This window comes from Lemur catta, chromosome 2, assembly GCF_020740605.2.
Source record: "Lemur catta isolate mLemCat1 chromosome 2, mLemCat1.pri, whole genome shotgun sequence".
Taxonomy (NCBI): Eukaryota; Metazoa; Chordata; class Mammalia; order Primates; family Lemuridae; genus Lemur; species Lemur catta.
This window is the reverse complement of record NC_059129.1, coordinates 10,824,970-10,839,784: the sequence shown is the minus strand read 5'-3', so window position 1 is coordinate 10,839,784 and position 14,815 is coordinate 10,824,970. Positions and strand designations below refer to the sequence as shown.

General features: G+C 54.7%; 1 protein-coding gene across 1 annotated transcript in view; it reads right to left on the bottom strand.

The window, feature by feature from the left end:
• Positions 1–14,815, bottom strand: part of ABCC1 (ATP binding cassette subfamily C member 1) — a 119,742-nt gene that overhangs the window by 19,124 nt on the left and 85,803 nt on the right. Inside the window, exons 19-22 of the mRNA XM_045542676.1 lie at positions 13,575–13,758; positions 3,980–4,070; positions 2,497–2,632; positions 579–786 (exon numbers count right to left, since the gene is read on the bottom strand). Of these exons, the coding sequence (XP_045398632.1) occupies positions 579–786; positions 2,497–2,632; positions 3,980–4,070; positions 13,575–13,758 (619 nt within the window). The remainder of the gene's footprint in view (positions 1–578; positions 787–2,496; positions 2,633–3,979; positions 4,071–13,574; positions 13,759–14,815) is intronic.

Genomic DNA, 14,815 nt, shown 5'->3' with positions numbered 1-14,815 from the left:
AAAAGTGTTCAGAGCAGAGGCAGGTATCGAGTAAGTGCTCTGTAAACATCAGCGGTTATTAACAATGCCGTTGTGTTTAGGGACCACCACAGGACCACGAAGACAGGTATACAGCAGGGTTTCTCAATCTGATTGCAACCAAAATTACCTCCAGATATTGTCAAATGTCCCCTGGAGGATGACACTGCTGATGGTTGACAACTACGATTATAAACTAATCTCCACAAATGAGACGTCGCAGAAGCTCTGTCTCCCTGCTGCCAAAGAAACAGGGACAAGGGGGTTCCCCCAACTCACGAGGCTCCCGGTGGCCTCTGCTCTCAACCTTCCTCATCTGTACAATGGGCACACTAAGCTCGCCTCCATTTTCCCTCCTGGGGCCCCATGAACAAAGCATTCAAGAAACATTCCTTCTACGAGTACTTCAGTGTCTACCACGTGACAGGTGCTGTTCACCTGGGTTTGGCTTCGTTTGGGGGCTCACAAAACCCTGAGGACTCAGGGGACCCAGTTCTATCACGAGACACGAAGCGATGGCAGGAGCCCCAACCAGGTGGGCTGGGGATGGCGGCACCCACCTTGCGAGATGCCCAGGGCTCCGTAGACGCTCAGGCGGACTTTCGTGTGCTCCTGCGTCCCGTTGACGATGGGGTCGTCGGTCCAGAGACTGAGCCAGTAGTTAGAGGCCAGGGCGGCCACGTTGTTACACAGGAAGAGGAAGATGCTCAGGAAGGAGATGAACACCCCGATGGCCTTCATGTAGTCCCAGTACACGGACAGCTTGACCTGGAGGCCCGGGGAGAGAAGGCATCGGGTCAGACGCACCCACAGTCGGGGCTTCGACAGCAGCGGCGCAGTCCGATCCGCCTCCGCTCTCCCGCCTAGAACACCCCCCCCACCCCCAGTTATGTGACAAAGTTGAGCTCTCCGCCCTCGTGGGGCTTCCATCAGATCGTCACCCAGACACGTGTGTGACACTGAGAACGGCTGAGAACGGCCTGACACTGGCGACAGGGGGATCCGCTCAGACCAGCGACCCCGCCCAGACCACTGGGCGCGGCTTCGACAATCTCCAGGTATCTGTCCTCGTGTCTGCTCTCTGGCAGGCTCTCCGTGCCACGCTGTGGGTCACAGCAACCGTCCCACCCTACAGCCTGGCTGCAAGGTAAAGGTGAAAGGCAAGTCTGATGCGTAACTTGCACAACTGACTGCTTCCTGTGATTTTTTGATTTTTCTTTTTCAAGTCTCTGTTCTGGACACTGGAGTCGCTGGGTGGCCGGGGGAAGGGACTCGGAGGGGAGAACATGTTTATTTCACCATCTGGCTTCCCCACGCAGCCACGCTGCCTGCTGTCCCGGGAACTCATGCACAGGGGACCCTTCCTCACGTGCCGTGGAGCGTGGAGGGCGCTGGGCTCAGGAATGACAGCGCGTGCTGAGCCCAGCTCCACCCTGGCTCTGACTCTGACACGTGACAAGGCCCCTGGCTTCAGTGTCCCTCGTCTATAACACGGGGACAACACTGGGACCGTCTCCTCTAGAGATGAAGTGAGGATTAAACGAGCCATTCTGCCCTTCCTTCCCAAATCCTTGACTTCAGGTAATTTCTCTGCTCCCTGGAGGCTAAGAGCAAGGTGAGAGGGGACACGACAGTCACCTCTGCCCCGGGCCACAGCCCTGGCTGTGACGATAGGATGGGGAGAAGCTGGGGGCAGAGGGCCCAGGAGGCTCTGGACACACCCAGGGAGACGTAAGAGACAGTGCCCCAACCTCACTCCCTGCACCGCCACCTTTCGTGGGGTTTTTTGTTTTTCTTTATCTGTGTGTTTATTTTTTACTTATTTTAAAAGCCCCATTCCCAATTTTTTTTTTAACATAACCACATTTATTTTTAAAAATAAACTTTGGATCACTACCATAAATGGAAAATTATGGATACCTGCCCAAAATAGATGATTTAAAAAAAAAAAAACACACAATAAAACAAGAGCTTGAAACCTGCTCTCCTTGTTACAAAGAGAGGCTCGCAGTTGTTAGGTGTTAAAGACAGGCCGGCCCCCAGCTGAGACTTTCTCAGGATGTGACTGGATGGACTAAAAGAGAAATGAAAAAGATACAAAAAATATTCTTCCATTCCATCCAGTGCTCTTTGGTGCTGTCTCTGCACCACGCGAAGCCACCCTGTGCACAAGTGATTTAAAGTACCCGCTTGCCACGGCTGACGAGAGGTGGCAGCCAGCAGAGCAGAGACAGCGAGCGCCAACCCTGGAGTCTGACTGCGGGGGTTCAAATCCCAGCCCTGCCACTCACCAGCTGCGACCCTGGGTAAGTCACTTAGCCTCTCCGGCCTCGGTTTCCCAGCGCTGTAAACAGCACCTTCACCAGCCAGGTGAGCCAGATCCGTGAGTTCACACAGACAACGCGCTGCACCGCGCCCAGCACAGAGTGCGCTCGGTGCACCCAGGTCGCCGGCCCTGCGGAGGCAGCTGGGCCTCACCTGCCCGGTCTGAGCCTTGTCCGCCTCCACCAGCTTCCAGGTCTCCTCCTTCTTGGCCCCGGCCTTCTGCAGCTCGGCCGTGCTGTGGCGGTGCCTGCCCACGTCCCCGCTGTAGGAGGAGGAGCTGCTGAGCTGTCTGGGGGGAGAAGCACGGGGGTGTCAGCCGCAGGGACGCCTCGGGCAGGGCCAGCGGGCCTGTGCCGGGGCTGCGAGTGCACTTGCAAGCACACGCGTGAACACGTGCACGCGTGTGCACACGCCCCACGTCACTGCTCAGGGTTACAAGGGCCCGGGGAAAGGGAACGTCCCGGGCAGGAATGACAGCTGTGGGCAACGCCATCTACGATGCCCTGACCGTCGGCTAAAGGTGACGACCGCTGCCGGGCAGCAAGCGCCTTCTGAGCATCGCGCCTGCGCAAGGGAACCGTTCTCCACCCTCCACCCCCACCCCCACCCTCACTCCCACCCCCCTGCCTGGGCACCTTCCTCCCTCGGGGCCCGTCTGTAAACCACCAGACTGAACCGGTTTGGTACTCCGTCCTGTTTTTCATTCTGTTTTCTTTTTTGGATCTTTTTCATTTTCAAAGATGACCGACCAGCCCTCTCAACTGATTTTATCTTTTTGAAGTTTTTTTTAAATGCTGACTTTTCGGAAAACTTTATTTGCGTGTAATTTCAAATTCATAGAAAAGGTGCAAGAATAGCACAACGGACTCTGAATATCCTTTACCCAGATTCACCAATTCTTCACATTTTGCACTATGTGCTTGATCATTCTCTCTGCATATACATGTGTGTAAATTATCTGCATCTCTGTGTGCAAATGTAAGATTTTTCTGAATCTTTTGTCGTTTTATTTTTGGTGTTAAAATATCTTAAACATAAAAGGTCCCAAAATATATAAAACAGATACCACGTGTCACCCACAAGTAACAAACGGTAACGCTTTGTCCTATTTGCTTTACCTTTAAAAAAAAAAATTAGCTCATTAGACAGGCAATAATGCCATGGACACAACTAAATATAAAAAATATTTTACTGTTTACCGTTCTTTTTTCCCTCTCCCCTAACCCCTAGAGACACCTCAGTCCCCTCTAGGAACAGTAGGTCACTGTTACTTGGGACTGTTTTAAATCAAACTCTGGTTCTCAAATCCCAAGTCTCCGGGCCCCTCTGGGGGACCTGAGCAAAGATCCGCACCGTGTAGGGAACGCAAGCGTCAGAGGCGTGGACAGATGGCCAGACCACAAGGCCCCGAGTCGTGCCACCTGGCAGGGACAGCGCCCGGCCCCCCCCTTTGGGCCTCCGAGCTCTGGTAAGTGAGACCCGTGGAGGATTCGGGAGGGGCGCCGGGACGCCCACACTGCCCGGACCCTGGGGAGCTGGGGGCCTCTTCTGGTGCGTTAGGCCTCGCACCTGGCACCCCTGGGGGGCAGGGCAGGACCCTCGGGACCGGCCCCCCCCCCCCCCCCCCGGCGCTTACCTCTGCAGCTGCCTGCCCGCGGCGTCCATCACCAGCACGCCGTTCTCCATCTGCTTGGCCTCTTTCCCCGGACTGCTGACGCCCATCATCCCTGGTAGCAAAAGGAGAGACAAAGGGGGCAGTTGGGGTTTCAAGAGCCGGGGCAGAAACCAAAGCCAGGGAAAACCGTCACAGCACAGAGGAGAAAGCAGACAACCTGGCCGCCAGGAAGCTCAGAAAGACACACCTGCCCTGCTGAGGCCACAAGCTGCTGTCCCACTGAGGTGCAGGTGACATCTGGAGCCAGGTCCCTTGGGGCAGGGATGGCACTTTCCAACTGTCTGAGGGTCCCGTCAGCTGAGGACACCGGGGCTGAGCCGGTGGCCTGAGCCAGCAGCGACGGGGAGCACCCGGCTGTGCCCACAGTATCTGAGCATCAGGCTCCGCTAACAGGACTGGGATGCGGGACCGACACAGGGGACGTAGCCCACTAGTCCCCAAGCATCCCAGGGAGGAGTGACACCCAAAGTAAATAACCAGTATGACAAGGGTGCCAGCCAACAAGAGGCCCAGGGGCCCCTGTGGTGCCAGGAGTTAACTCTTTTGTTGATGGATCATGGGGAGGTCCCGAGTCCCTGGGCAGTGGCTGTTTCCCCACTAACAGGGAAGCATTTCCATATTGGAACCACCGTGTGAACTTAGGAGTGGGGGCCCTTCCCCAGCGAGTCTCAGCTAAGACCCCAGCCCTGGCGACCCCTGGGGTGCAGACTTAGGAGAGACCCTGCGAAGGCCACCGTGGCAGGCACCAGCTGGCTGCCTGTGCCAGCCCCAGGAAGAATCCAGCCAGCAACAACGATCATCACGGAACGTCACCGAGGGTGACAGCAAACGCTGACTACATGAGCGTCGGGCGCCGTGCGGTGCTGAGACAGATGAGCTCCCTTTGCCTGCACGACGACCCAGTGATGCGTCACTACTCACGCGCTCTGCACGGACCTGCTCACCGCTCGGTAACAGGAGACAGAACAGCACACGCCGGCACCACAGGCCAGGCCCCCGAGAGGTGGGGAGAGAAGGCACATAGGGGATAAACACGCAGCCAGCAGCCGGTCAGGGGGACCCTGGGAACGCACTGATGTGACACGAATAAGAGCAGACTCCAGAAAGGCAGCCTCCCTCAGGTGACAGCGACAGGGACACACAGACAGACGGGAAGGGAAGGAGGGGCAGGGATCCGCCCTGGCGTGGGGGCAGGTGCTCCACAGATGAGGGGATGCCTGTCCGGCCCCGGTCCCTGCAGGGACTCGGAATTAGAATGCACTCGGGTAACCGGGACGTGAGGCAAGTGCCTGCTCAATTCCTAGCTGTGTGCCTCGGGGGGACGTGATAAACCTCTCTGAGCCTCAGTAACCACATCTGCAGAACAGGAACACAGCAGACTCCACCCTCGCAAGCAGGGAGGCGAAACGAGATCACCTGCTGCACTTGGTGCAGCGAGTGTCCGGTGACAGCAACCACCTGGTGCTTCCTGCCATGCGCGTTTTGAAACATGTTCTACAGATAATTCTGGGGTACAGCCAGGATTGAGAACCACTGCTTTAAACAGTCCCTCTAATGTCAGCATCTTTGTTTTTAATTAAAAAAAAAAACACACACACACACAACAAAAATAGCCACATCACTCAGGAAGGGGGATAACAAGCAGGACTTTCCATATAGCCACACGCAGCCAGTACTCGTACGCATGCATGATGCTAGAAGCCAGGCCTGGCCTTAGCTACCTTTCTCTGTGCAGGGAAGGGGATGCTCCAGGACACTCTGGGGACCCCTGTTCTGTGGGTGGCACACTGCAGAGAGCCCCTCTCCCCGCCCGGCCGCCCCCGTGCCCTCCTGTAAGCCTCAGCCTCCCTTCTCCCCTGCTCGTCATGAGTGCAAAGCACCAGGTCCTGACCGGCGCTTCCACGGTGGCCTGCACAGCCCACCGATCAGCCCACAGGTGGGCACTCCAACCCGGGCATCTGGAAAGTTCTACCCTGCAAGGGGGAGGACCCAGAGTCTAAGAAGAGGAACATGAACACCAGCTGGTCCACCATCCTGTCGGCCTTTTGAAGGAATGAGCTCTCCCCCTCTTCCCTACAGCCTGTCAATCAGCACCCCAGGCTCCCCGAGCCAAGGGGGCCTGCCTGAGGTCACAGGACCCTGAACCATCACCCGTGGTCTACAAGGACGACAGACAGCTCATCTGCCCTGAAAGAGTCTGTCTGAATTCCTGAGTCCTGTTTGCTCAGCTTCGCCTTAGATTCCTGGGCCACCCGCTATCCTTCCAGTAAACGCCGTTCTTTGTTTAAGGTGGCCGGAGTCGGCTTCTGTCACTTGCAACAGAGCCTTAGCCAGGACTTTCAGCCACACACTGCTGGTTACCGGAGGCAGGAGGGCTGGGTCCTTTCCAGCTGCTGCAATTCCGCTAGAGGACACCCCTCTCCTCGGGGCCCCGGTCGCCACCTGCAGCTCCTCAACAGGCAGTGGTCACCCTGCGCTGTCTTGGCCCAGGACGCGTGGGTGGCATCTTACATCAAACCATTGCCATTTATCGTCCATCTACTGCGTGCCGGGCATTTCACAACCACCGTCCCCTTTGAGGTCATTGTGACCATGAAATAGTAACACTCAGCCAAGGTCACCAGGCAGTGAGTGGGAGATCGGGAGACTCCAACTGCTCCACCCAGTGCCACCCACAACGCCTGGCACACAGTAGGCGCCTGCTGAACGGTTGCTGAATGAACCAATGAGCAACGGGAGGGGCGCAAACGCAGCCACTGAGGCCCCTCCCCAGGCATGCAGCGGCACTGCACACCGGTCTACGTCCTGCTGCTGCGAGCACGGCCCACCCAGCCCAGCACTACTGACCTTCCTCCTCCGCGTCTGCCACCTCGCTGCCTGGGAATTCACGAGAACCAAGAAAGTATTAAGAACTGAGGCAAACCCGCCCCCAACCCCCACTGAAATGCCCAGAGGGAATGAAACCGCCAGCTTCTCTGAAGGGGAGAGGGGCGAGGATGGCTGACAAGTCTGCTCCATTCGTGCCTCAGTTTCCCCACCCCACTCATGCTGGGTGGATCCCTGACACTGCCCGAGACCAACCCCTTTCTCAAAGAGTCGTAACTGTGTTTAAACATAAATAGAGCTAGAAAAGCAACGTAGATCAACCTTCTGTCTTCGTGTCTGTTTCCACGGTAGCAGAGGAAAGAAACACAGGCTTCCAGCAGGGAGGACAGGTGTGACACTGGGAGGTGACACTGGGAGGTGACACGGGCCCCAGCTCCAGCCCGTAGCCTTAGTTCTTCGAGGACAGACATGGCTTCTTAGAAGGCCCCAGGGAAGTGTACACTGAGCCAGCTTCTCATGGAGCCAAGAGAAGGGGAAGAGAAGGTGACGTGGCTCAGATGTCATCCTGGACCCTCCCTCGCTGGGATAGGGACCCCTTCTCTGGACTCTCACAGGCCTTCAGGTACCCCTCCATCACTGCATTTAGCACCACGATGTCCTGTGTCTCCTCCATCAGACTGTCAGTTCTCAAGGGTACAGAGTGGGTCTTGTCCTCCACTCTATTCCCAGTACCTGGTGCTCCAGGCTGCCGTGTACAGTTACACAGGATGTGCACTGCATAACTTGTGTGGGGGGGGCGGGGGGCACCATTTCACACGGTGGCTCACGTATCAGGTGGCCCTGCAGCACACAGCAGGCACTCTGTACACACCTCACGGGCAGATGGACAGACTGACAAGCGAACGGCACGTGAACAAGCAGAGAGGACTTTCCAATACCAGAAGGGGCCCTCCCCAGCCCCTACCTACAAAGCTGGTTTCTAAACCAGCCTGGAGAGAAACAGGTAAAATCAGCTCATATTTTCTTCTAATCTGGGATATTTGTGCAGCTGTGTAAAGATCCAAAGCCCTTTGACCTATAGATTGCTTATACAGAGCGAGCCTTAATCAAGGTGCAAATCATTCATTTGTTCATTTAACACGTTTATTGAGCATCTACTATGAGCCAGGCACTGTTCTCAGTCCTGGGGATGCAGAGGTGACCAAAAAGCCCTCAGGGAGCTTAAATTCCGAGGCAAGAGAGAGATGACAGATAAACCAGCAGATCTAGAACTTACTGTCAAGCAGCGATAACTGCTACGAAGAAAAACAAGGCAGGGGAAGAAGAAATGAATGGGGGGTGGGGCAGTGGGGAGACTGGAGAACGCTGTAAAATACTAAGAATTCCTTTTCTCTTTTTTTAAAGCAAACACATGCAACCTGTAAGTCAATGAATGTCCCTTGAGTCCTCCCAGGTGATGGGTCACCCAGGTGCTGGGTCTCTGATGGTGACAACTCAGGTGTCCTCCCTACCCTTGCACCACACAAGTGCTGCCTCTGGTCTGCGGACTCGGCTGCCAGCCCCCGCAGCAGGCACCTCAGGAGGCTCGCTGTTTATTCCACCAACACCGCCGGGACTCAAGAAGGTTCTGGAACTCTGCTTGGGCAAGGGCCAGCAGGCCGGCCTCCCTTGAGGGAAGAATGCAACTCACTGCTTTATAGTCAACGCCTCGTTTTTGACCAAAAACGGAATTGCCTGGCTCCATCACCCCACCTCCTCTCCTGCGGCCTCGGCTCTGGAAGTTCTTTGTCCTCCAAAGAGGAGAAACGAGCAGGAATGTGCCACCTGCACGACCAGCTCCCGGTGGCTGTGCAGAGCTACGGCAACCCCTGCGACGTGGGGAGGCGCCCCTGGTCCGGGGCTAAAGAGGGGACAGGGGGAGAAAGGAGAAAATTGCACGAGGTGATCTCCATCAGGCCAAGGGAGAGGGCCTGGAAGGAAGGACGGGTGGAAGACACGCCGGCACTAACAGGGGCTGCCCCCACCCCGGGCGGTGGGAGAGCAGGAAGGATGTTCTTTTTCCTGATTCTTAACGTTCTTCTGCAGTTTGCAAATGTCTGTGATGAGCACATACTGATTGTATAACCAGTAGGAGGAAAAAAAAAACTGAGCAAAAAACTGAGTGACAAATATCTGTCACGAGGTTGAGAGATGGTTTCAGCAAGGTTTTGAAAAACGGCCACATTGATGCAATGAAGGCCCTTCTCCCGGGATGACGAGGAAGAACTCGGGGCAGTGGAGTCACAGCGTTTCGGGGCCCCTCTCCCTCGGTGCTCCCGGGCACCGGAGGATGTTTAGCGACACCGCTGGCCTCTACCCACCAGATGCCAGCAGCAACCCCGGCTCCAGCAGTGCCAACCAAAAATGTCTCCAAAGGTTGCCAAATATCCCCGAGGGGCAGGGGGCAAATTTGCTCCCCATTGAACACTAGTGCTGTAGGTTTTAGGTTTCTGAAAAAAGAAACCGGAGTCAAAAAAATGTTTTCACCTTCTTTGCCACCCAGAAAAGTAAAAACTAAGTAGATTTCCTAGAAACCAGCATACTAAATATCGCAGGGGAAGGGGTCAGTCTCTCCCCCTCCAGAAGCCTAGCCCCGTATGTCCTCCCTTCCCCACCCCCATGAGGACTCCTCCCAAGCCGCATACCCCTCACGCCCCGGCAGCCTGGGTGTTCTAAAAAAAGACCTGATTAATCCAACAAGGAAAAATGTTACCCTTTAGGAGGAGCCAAAAATGTGGTTCGAAGAAATCCAAGGTCATTGGCACTTAGAGCCGGCTAAAGTTGAGCAAGACTAGACCCTAATGCCAAGACGCTGTAGACGATGCCCCTCCGGAGGGGCGGAGGAAGAGGGGGGCTGCCCAGCTAGACTGAAGACCCACAGGCCAAGGACTCAGCGCCCTGCCTGGCAGGAGGCGGGTGGCTGAACCCACAGAGGTGCTAGTGCAGTGGGTGGTATTTTCATCACCAAATTAAATGCTGATGTGCACAAAAAATAATACAGAAATTGGCAGCATTCTGTGTTTTGTATAAACTGTGCTGGGTATGCTGGCAGCTGGGCAGAAAGGCAGGGGAAAAAGCCCATGTGAGGCCAACAGAGTTTAAGGACATTCCTGCCTCACCTCAATGGAAAAGAGAGAGGGAGAGAGCCCTCAATCTGGGGAAAAGATTCCGTTAAACCCATACATGTTGATTTAAAAACCACAGAGGGTTATTTTCGCCTAAATGTAGCCCCGCCATGCAGGCTGGTGAAATACAGTGATTGAGAAGTTGCCACAGCTAAGAGACTGAGCAAGGAGACTCTGCAGCAAGAGGAAACAGGCTAGACTGAAGGCAGAACTTTCCAACCCCAACGGCAAGAACGTGCAGAAACTCATTCAAAGCAGAGAACTCAAAAGCTTTAGGGAACGTCAACCATCACCCACTGGAAAAACACAAAAACACTTTTCTTTTAAAACCTCCGGGACTCATAGCAGCATCATTCACAATAGTCAAAAAGTGGAAAGAAGGCCGGGCGCGGTGGCTCACACCTGTAATCCTAGCACTAAGGGAGGCCGAGGCGGGAAGATCGCTCAAGGTCAGGAGTTCGAGACCAGCCTGAGCAAGAGCGAGACCCCGTCTCTACTAAAAATAGAAAGAAATTATATGAACAGCTAAAAATATACACAGAAAAATTAGCCGGGCATGGTGGTGCATGCCTGTAGTCCCAGCTACTCGGGAGGCTGAGGCAGGAGGATCGCTTCAGCCCAGGAGTTTGAGGTTGCTGTGAGCTAGGCTGATGCCACGGCACTCACTCTAGCCTGGGCAACAGAGTGAGACTCTGTCTCAAAAAAAAAAAAAAAAGTGGAAAGAATCCAAGCGTCCTTCTACAGATGAAGAAACAAGATGTGGTACATCCATACAGAAATATTATTCAGCCGTAAAAACAAATGAAGCTACAACACCGGTGAACCTTGAACACACCGTGCTAAGTGAAAGAAGCAGTCACAAAATTCCACATATGAGGTGGTTCCATTTCTATGAAATGTCCAGAACAGGCAAATCTACAGAGACGGAAAGTAATGTAGTGCTTGCCTAGAGCTTGGGGGTTGGGGAAAAATGGGGAGTGACTGCTAATAGGTTTCTTTTGAGGGTGATGAAAATGTTCTAAAATTGTGGAGACGGCTGCACAACTCCGTGAATATACTAACAATCACTGATTGTACAGGTTACATGGGTGAATAGTCCGGTATGTGAATTATATCTCAGTAAAGCACTTCCTAAGAGCCACTAGGACGCCTGCAGCAGAACTCTTAACGCAGGGTTGTGAATCTGCCACCAAAGGGCGGAGACCTTCAGAGACCACTGAAGGAGCCGAGGACAGGAAACTGAGACCAGACTAGAGGTGTCAATCCCACTAGCAGCCGCTGTGTGCCCTCAGGCCAGTCACTTCCCCTTTCTGACAGTCAGTGGCTTCTCACCACACTTAGACCAAAACCCAAACTCCTCCCTGGAAGACGATCACCTGCTGACCTCAGCCCCACCCATCCCTGGCCCGCCGTGGTCTGGCCACACCGGCCTCCTTCTTGTCTCTTACAGCTCACACTGGTCCTGAGGCCTTCGCGCTTGCTGTTCCCTGTGTCCAGAACACTGTTCCCGGATTTTCTCCTTGCTGCCTCCTTCTCATGTCTATGTCCCCTCCCCAGAGAGGGCTTCCCCGACCACCCTGTCTGAGCTGTCACCATGCTGTCCATCCCTCCGCAGCCCAGGGTGCTGCGTTTCTGTCTCCACAGCACTTAAGGCCATCTGAAGCCATCTTTAGCTGTCCATCTGTTTACTGTCTTTTTTGTCCACTGGATTCTCAGGTCCATGAAGACAGGGATTTGCCCGTAACTTTTGCAATGCCATCTCCCCAAAAACCAGAACACGACCTGTTTGGGGTTGAATTGTGCCCCCTCCCAAATGCACATGCTGAAGCCCCAACGTGGACACCTCAGAATGCGACCTTATTTGGAAACAGGGTCACTGCAGATGTCATCAGTTAAGATGAGGTCACACCGGAGCAGAGCGAGCCCCTCCCTAATGCAGTACGACTGGTGCCCCTTATACGGGGATCTGGAGCCGGGCACGCACACGGGGAGAGCGCCCCGGGGCTGTGAAGGCAGAGAGCGGGCGATGCTACCACGAGCCAGTGAGCGCCAAAGACGGCCTGCAAACCACCCGCAGCGGGACAGAGGCCTGGGACAGATTCATGGCCCTCAGAAGGGGCCAACCCTGCTGACACCTTGATCTTACAGTTCTGGAGGCCAAAACTGTGAGACAACACATTTCTGTGGTTTAAGCCACCCTGTTTGTGGTACTCAGCTACAACAGCCCTAGGACAATAATACAAGGACTTAACATACAGCAGGTGCTCAGTAAGGCCCCGTTGAAGGACCGGGAACACGAACAGTAAACAGCCCCTTCTTGGCAATCCCAAAGCCCCTGGCACAGCCCCATGGACCTGCCACGTGGCACAACCCTGGGGGCCCCATGCGCAGACTGTGATGTCAACCGTGCCCTGGCAGTTATGCGACGGGACAGCCCTGGAGCCCTACCTGGAGGACAGTCCATCTGAGCCCTGTTTGGGGACCAAATACATAACGATCACACCCCACCCCACAGGCCCAGGGAGCCTGTACTTAGCTCCCAAAAGAGGAAGATCAAAGTAGGACAGGTGACCTCTCTTAAGCCACAATCTTTTTAGCAATAGCTGAAACCAAAGCAGGGTACCCCAGACCAAAGGTGAGGTCCTTTGGGGCCCACAAAAGCATCAGACGACCTGTTCCCTCCCCACGCCAACACGGGTCAAAGCTCCCAGAAGGCAGTCGAGCAGAGGATCTTCTGAGATGCTAGTGAGACCCAGGAACGGAGCGGCCTGAGAAGGCTGCAAACCAATCCCCTGAACTTGAAACCAACCGAGAAGCGGATTCTCAGGAGTTCACCCCATTTGCTTCAAATAAGGTCAAGGTGAGGTCCCAGGCCAGAATTCTTCAGGGACTCAGTGGGCACCTCTGAGACTATCCCACTTTCAGAGTCCCGGCCTACTGTGACCTAGCAGATGCCAGGGACACGTCACCCTCCCAGGGTAGTAATAGCAACTGCTATCGTTTACTGAACACTTACGAAGTACTAGGCACCATGCCAAAGGCTGTATGGGCATAATCATGCTCAGTCTACACCACATGCCAGATGGCTGTTTCTGCTGTTACACTTCTCTGGGGCTCAGAGGGGTGTGAAGGCCAGGCCTGAGGTCACGCAGCTGGTAAAAGGAGCAGTGGGATTCGAACCCAGCTCCCAACTCCAAGCCTGCAAGCTCGAGCACTGGCTTCACCTCTTGACTCTCCTATCTGCTCTGAGTCACACATGTTCTCGGCTTCTCTTAGCTTCCGAGAGTCCTCATTTTTGTCATGAAGACCTTGAAGCTCTGCAGGCCCAAGGCCACACTGCAGGGAAGCGCAGGACGTGCCCTGGGGTCGGCTGCCCCGAAGCCTCTCAATTCGGCCCTGGAAGGGTCGAGGCGATGCTCCCAGCTGGCTCCTGCGGGGCTGGCCCAGCTCCCACCCTAATGCCCTGATGAGTCACCCTCCCAGCATGGCTGGTGGCAACTTCAAAGAGGCACATATGGCCCTTCAGGGCGCCCCCCAAGGGGGAGGAACCCCAAGGCCGCCCTCACCGTCGTCCTCCGAGGCCTGCTCCTGCTCCGCGCTGGCGTAGGTGCGCAGGAACTCGGCGAAGGCCCCATCCCGGGCCAGCAGCTCCTGGTAGGAGCCCATCTCGGAGATCTTGCCGCCACTCATGACGAGGATGACGTCCACCTGCGGCAGGTAGCTGATGCTGTGTGTGACCAGGATCCGCGTCTGCGGGCAAAGCGGAAACCCAGCCGTGTGAGCGCACACGCGTGGGACAGCCTGGCTCGGAGAGGAGGAATTAGCCAACACCTGGGAGGCAGAGCTGGGGTCTGAAGGCGGGACGGGCGTCTGGGATGACAGCACACAGCAGCGGCCGAGTCTGCGTGTGCATCCCCGCGACACACGCGTGCCCAGGGCCCGCCACGCTGCGGGCGCTGTGCTCAGCACAGGGGAGGCAGCAGGGAGCAAAAGTGACAAAGAGCCCTGGCCCAGGTGCCAGGGTTGGCGGAGAAACAAACAAGAGAAGTAAAACTGCGCTGGATGGCGAAGACTCGCAAATAGGGGAAACGAGTATACTGACGGCGGGGGGCTCACAATTTTAACCAGGGTGACGGGGTGAAAGGCAGGAGGGCGGGAGGGAACTACACAAGTAGTTCCGATTAATAAATAAATGAATAAATAAAAGAGCGACACAGCTGCAAAAGAATTTGTATGCAATGACCTAATTTTTTTTAAACCAACTCCCCTTGCCTGCCATCCCAAAAACCAGTAAAAAAAGAAAAAAACAAAAAAGAAAAATCTGTTCAGATGTGCATATTTTATCTGCAGATCTGAAAGTCTGGGAAGACATTCATCAAACTACTAATAAAAGTCAGCAAATTTTTTCTTAAAGGGCCTCACGGTTGCCATGGCAACAACTAAGCGCTGCTCTTGCCGCATGAAGCAGCCGTAGATGACACGGAGAGGACTGAGCGGGCCGTGTTCCAGCAAAGTTTTATTTGGGGACACTGATATGTAAATTTAATGCGATTTCCACGGGTCACACAATATTCTTCAGATTTCTTCCAACCATCTAAGAACATCAACGCCATGCTGAGCTCGAGAACCACACAAGAATAGGCGGTGGGCCAGGTCTGGGGACCCCTAGCTCTCAAGAGAAGAATCAAGGGTGCAGGATAAATAAGGATTATTTACTATATATATATATATTCTTGTACCCATTGATTTTGTTGCCTGTGGCAAGTATTACTTTGGTAACTTTACAAAATATTTTTTTTTTTTGAGA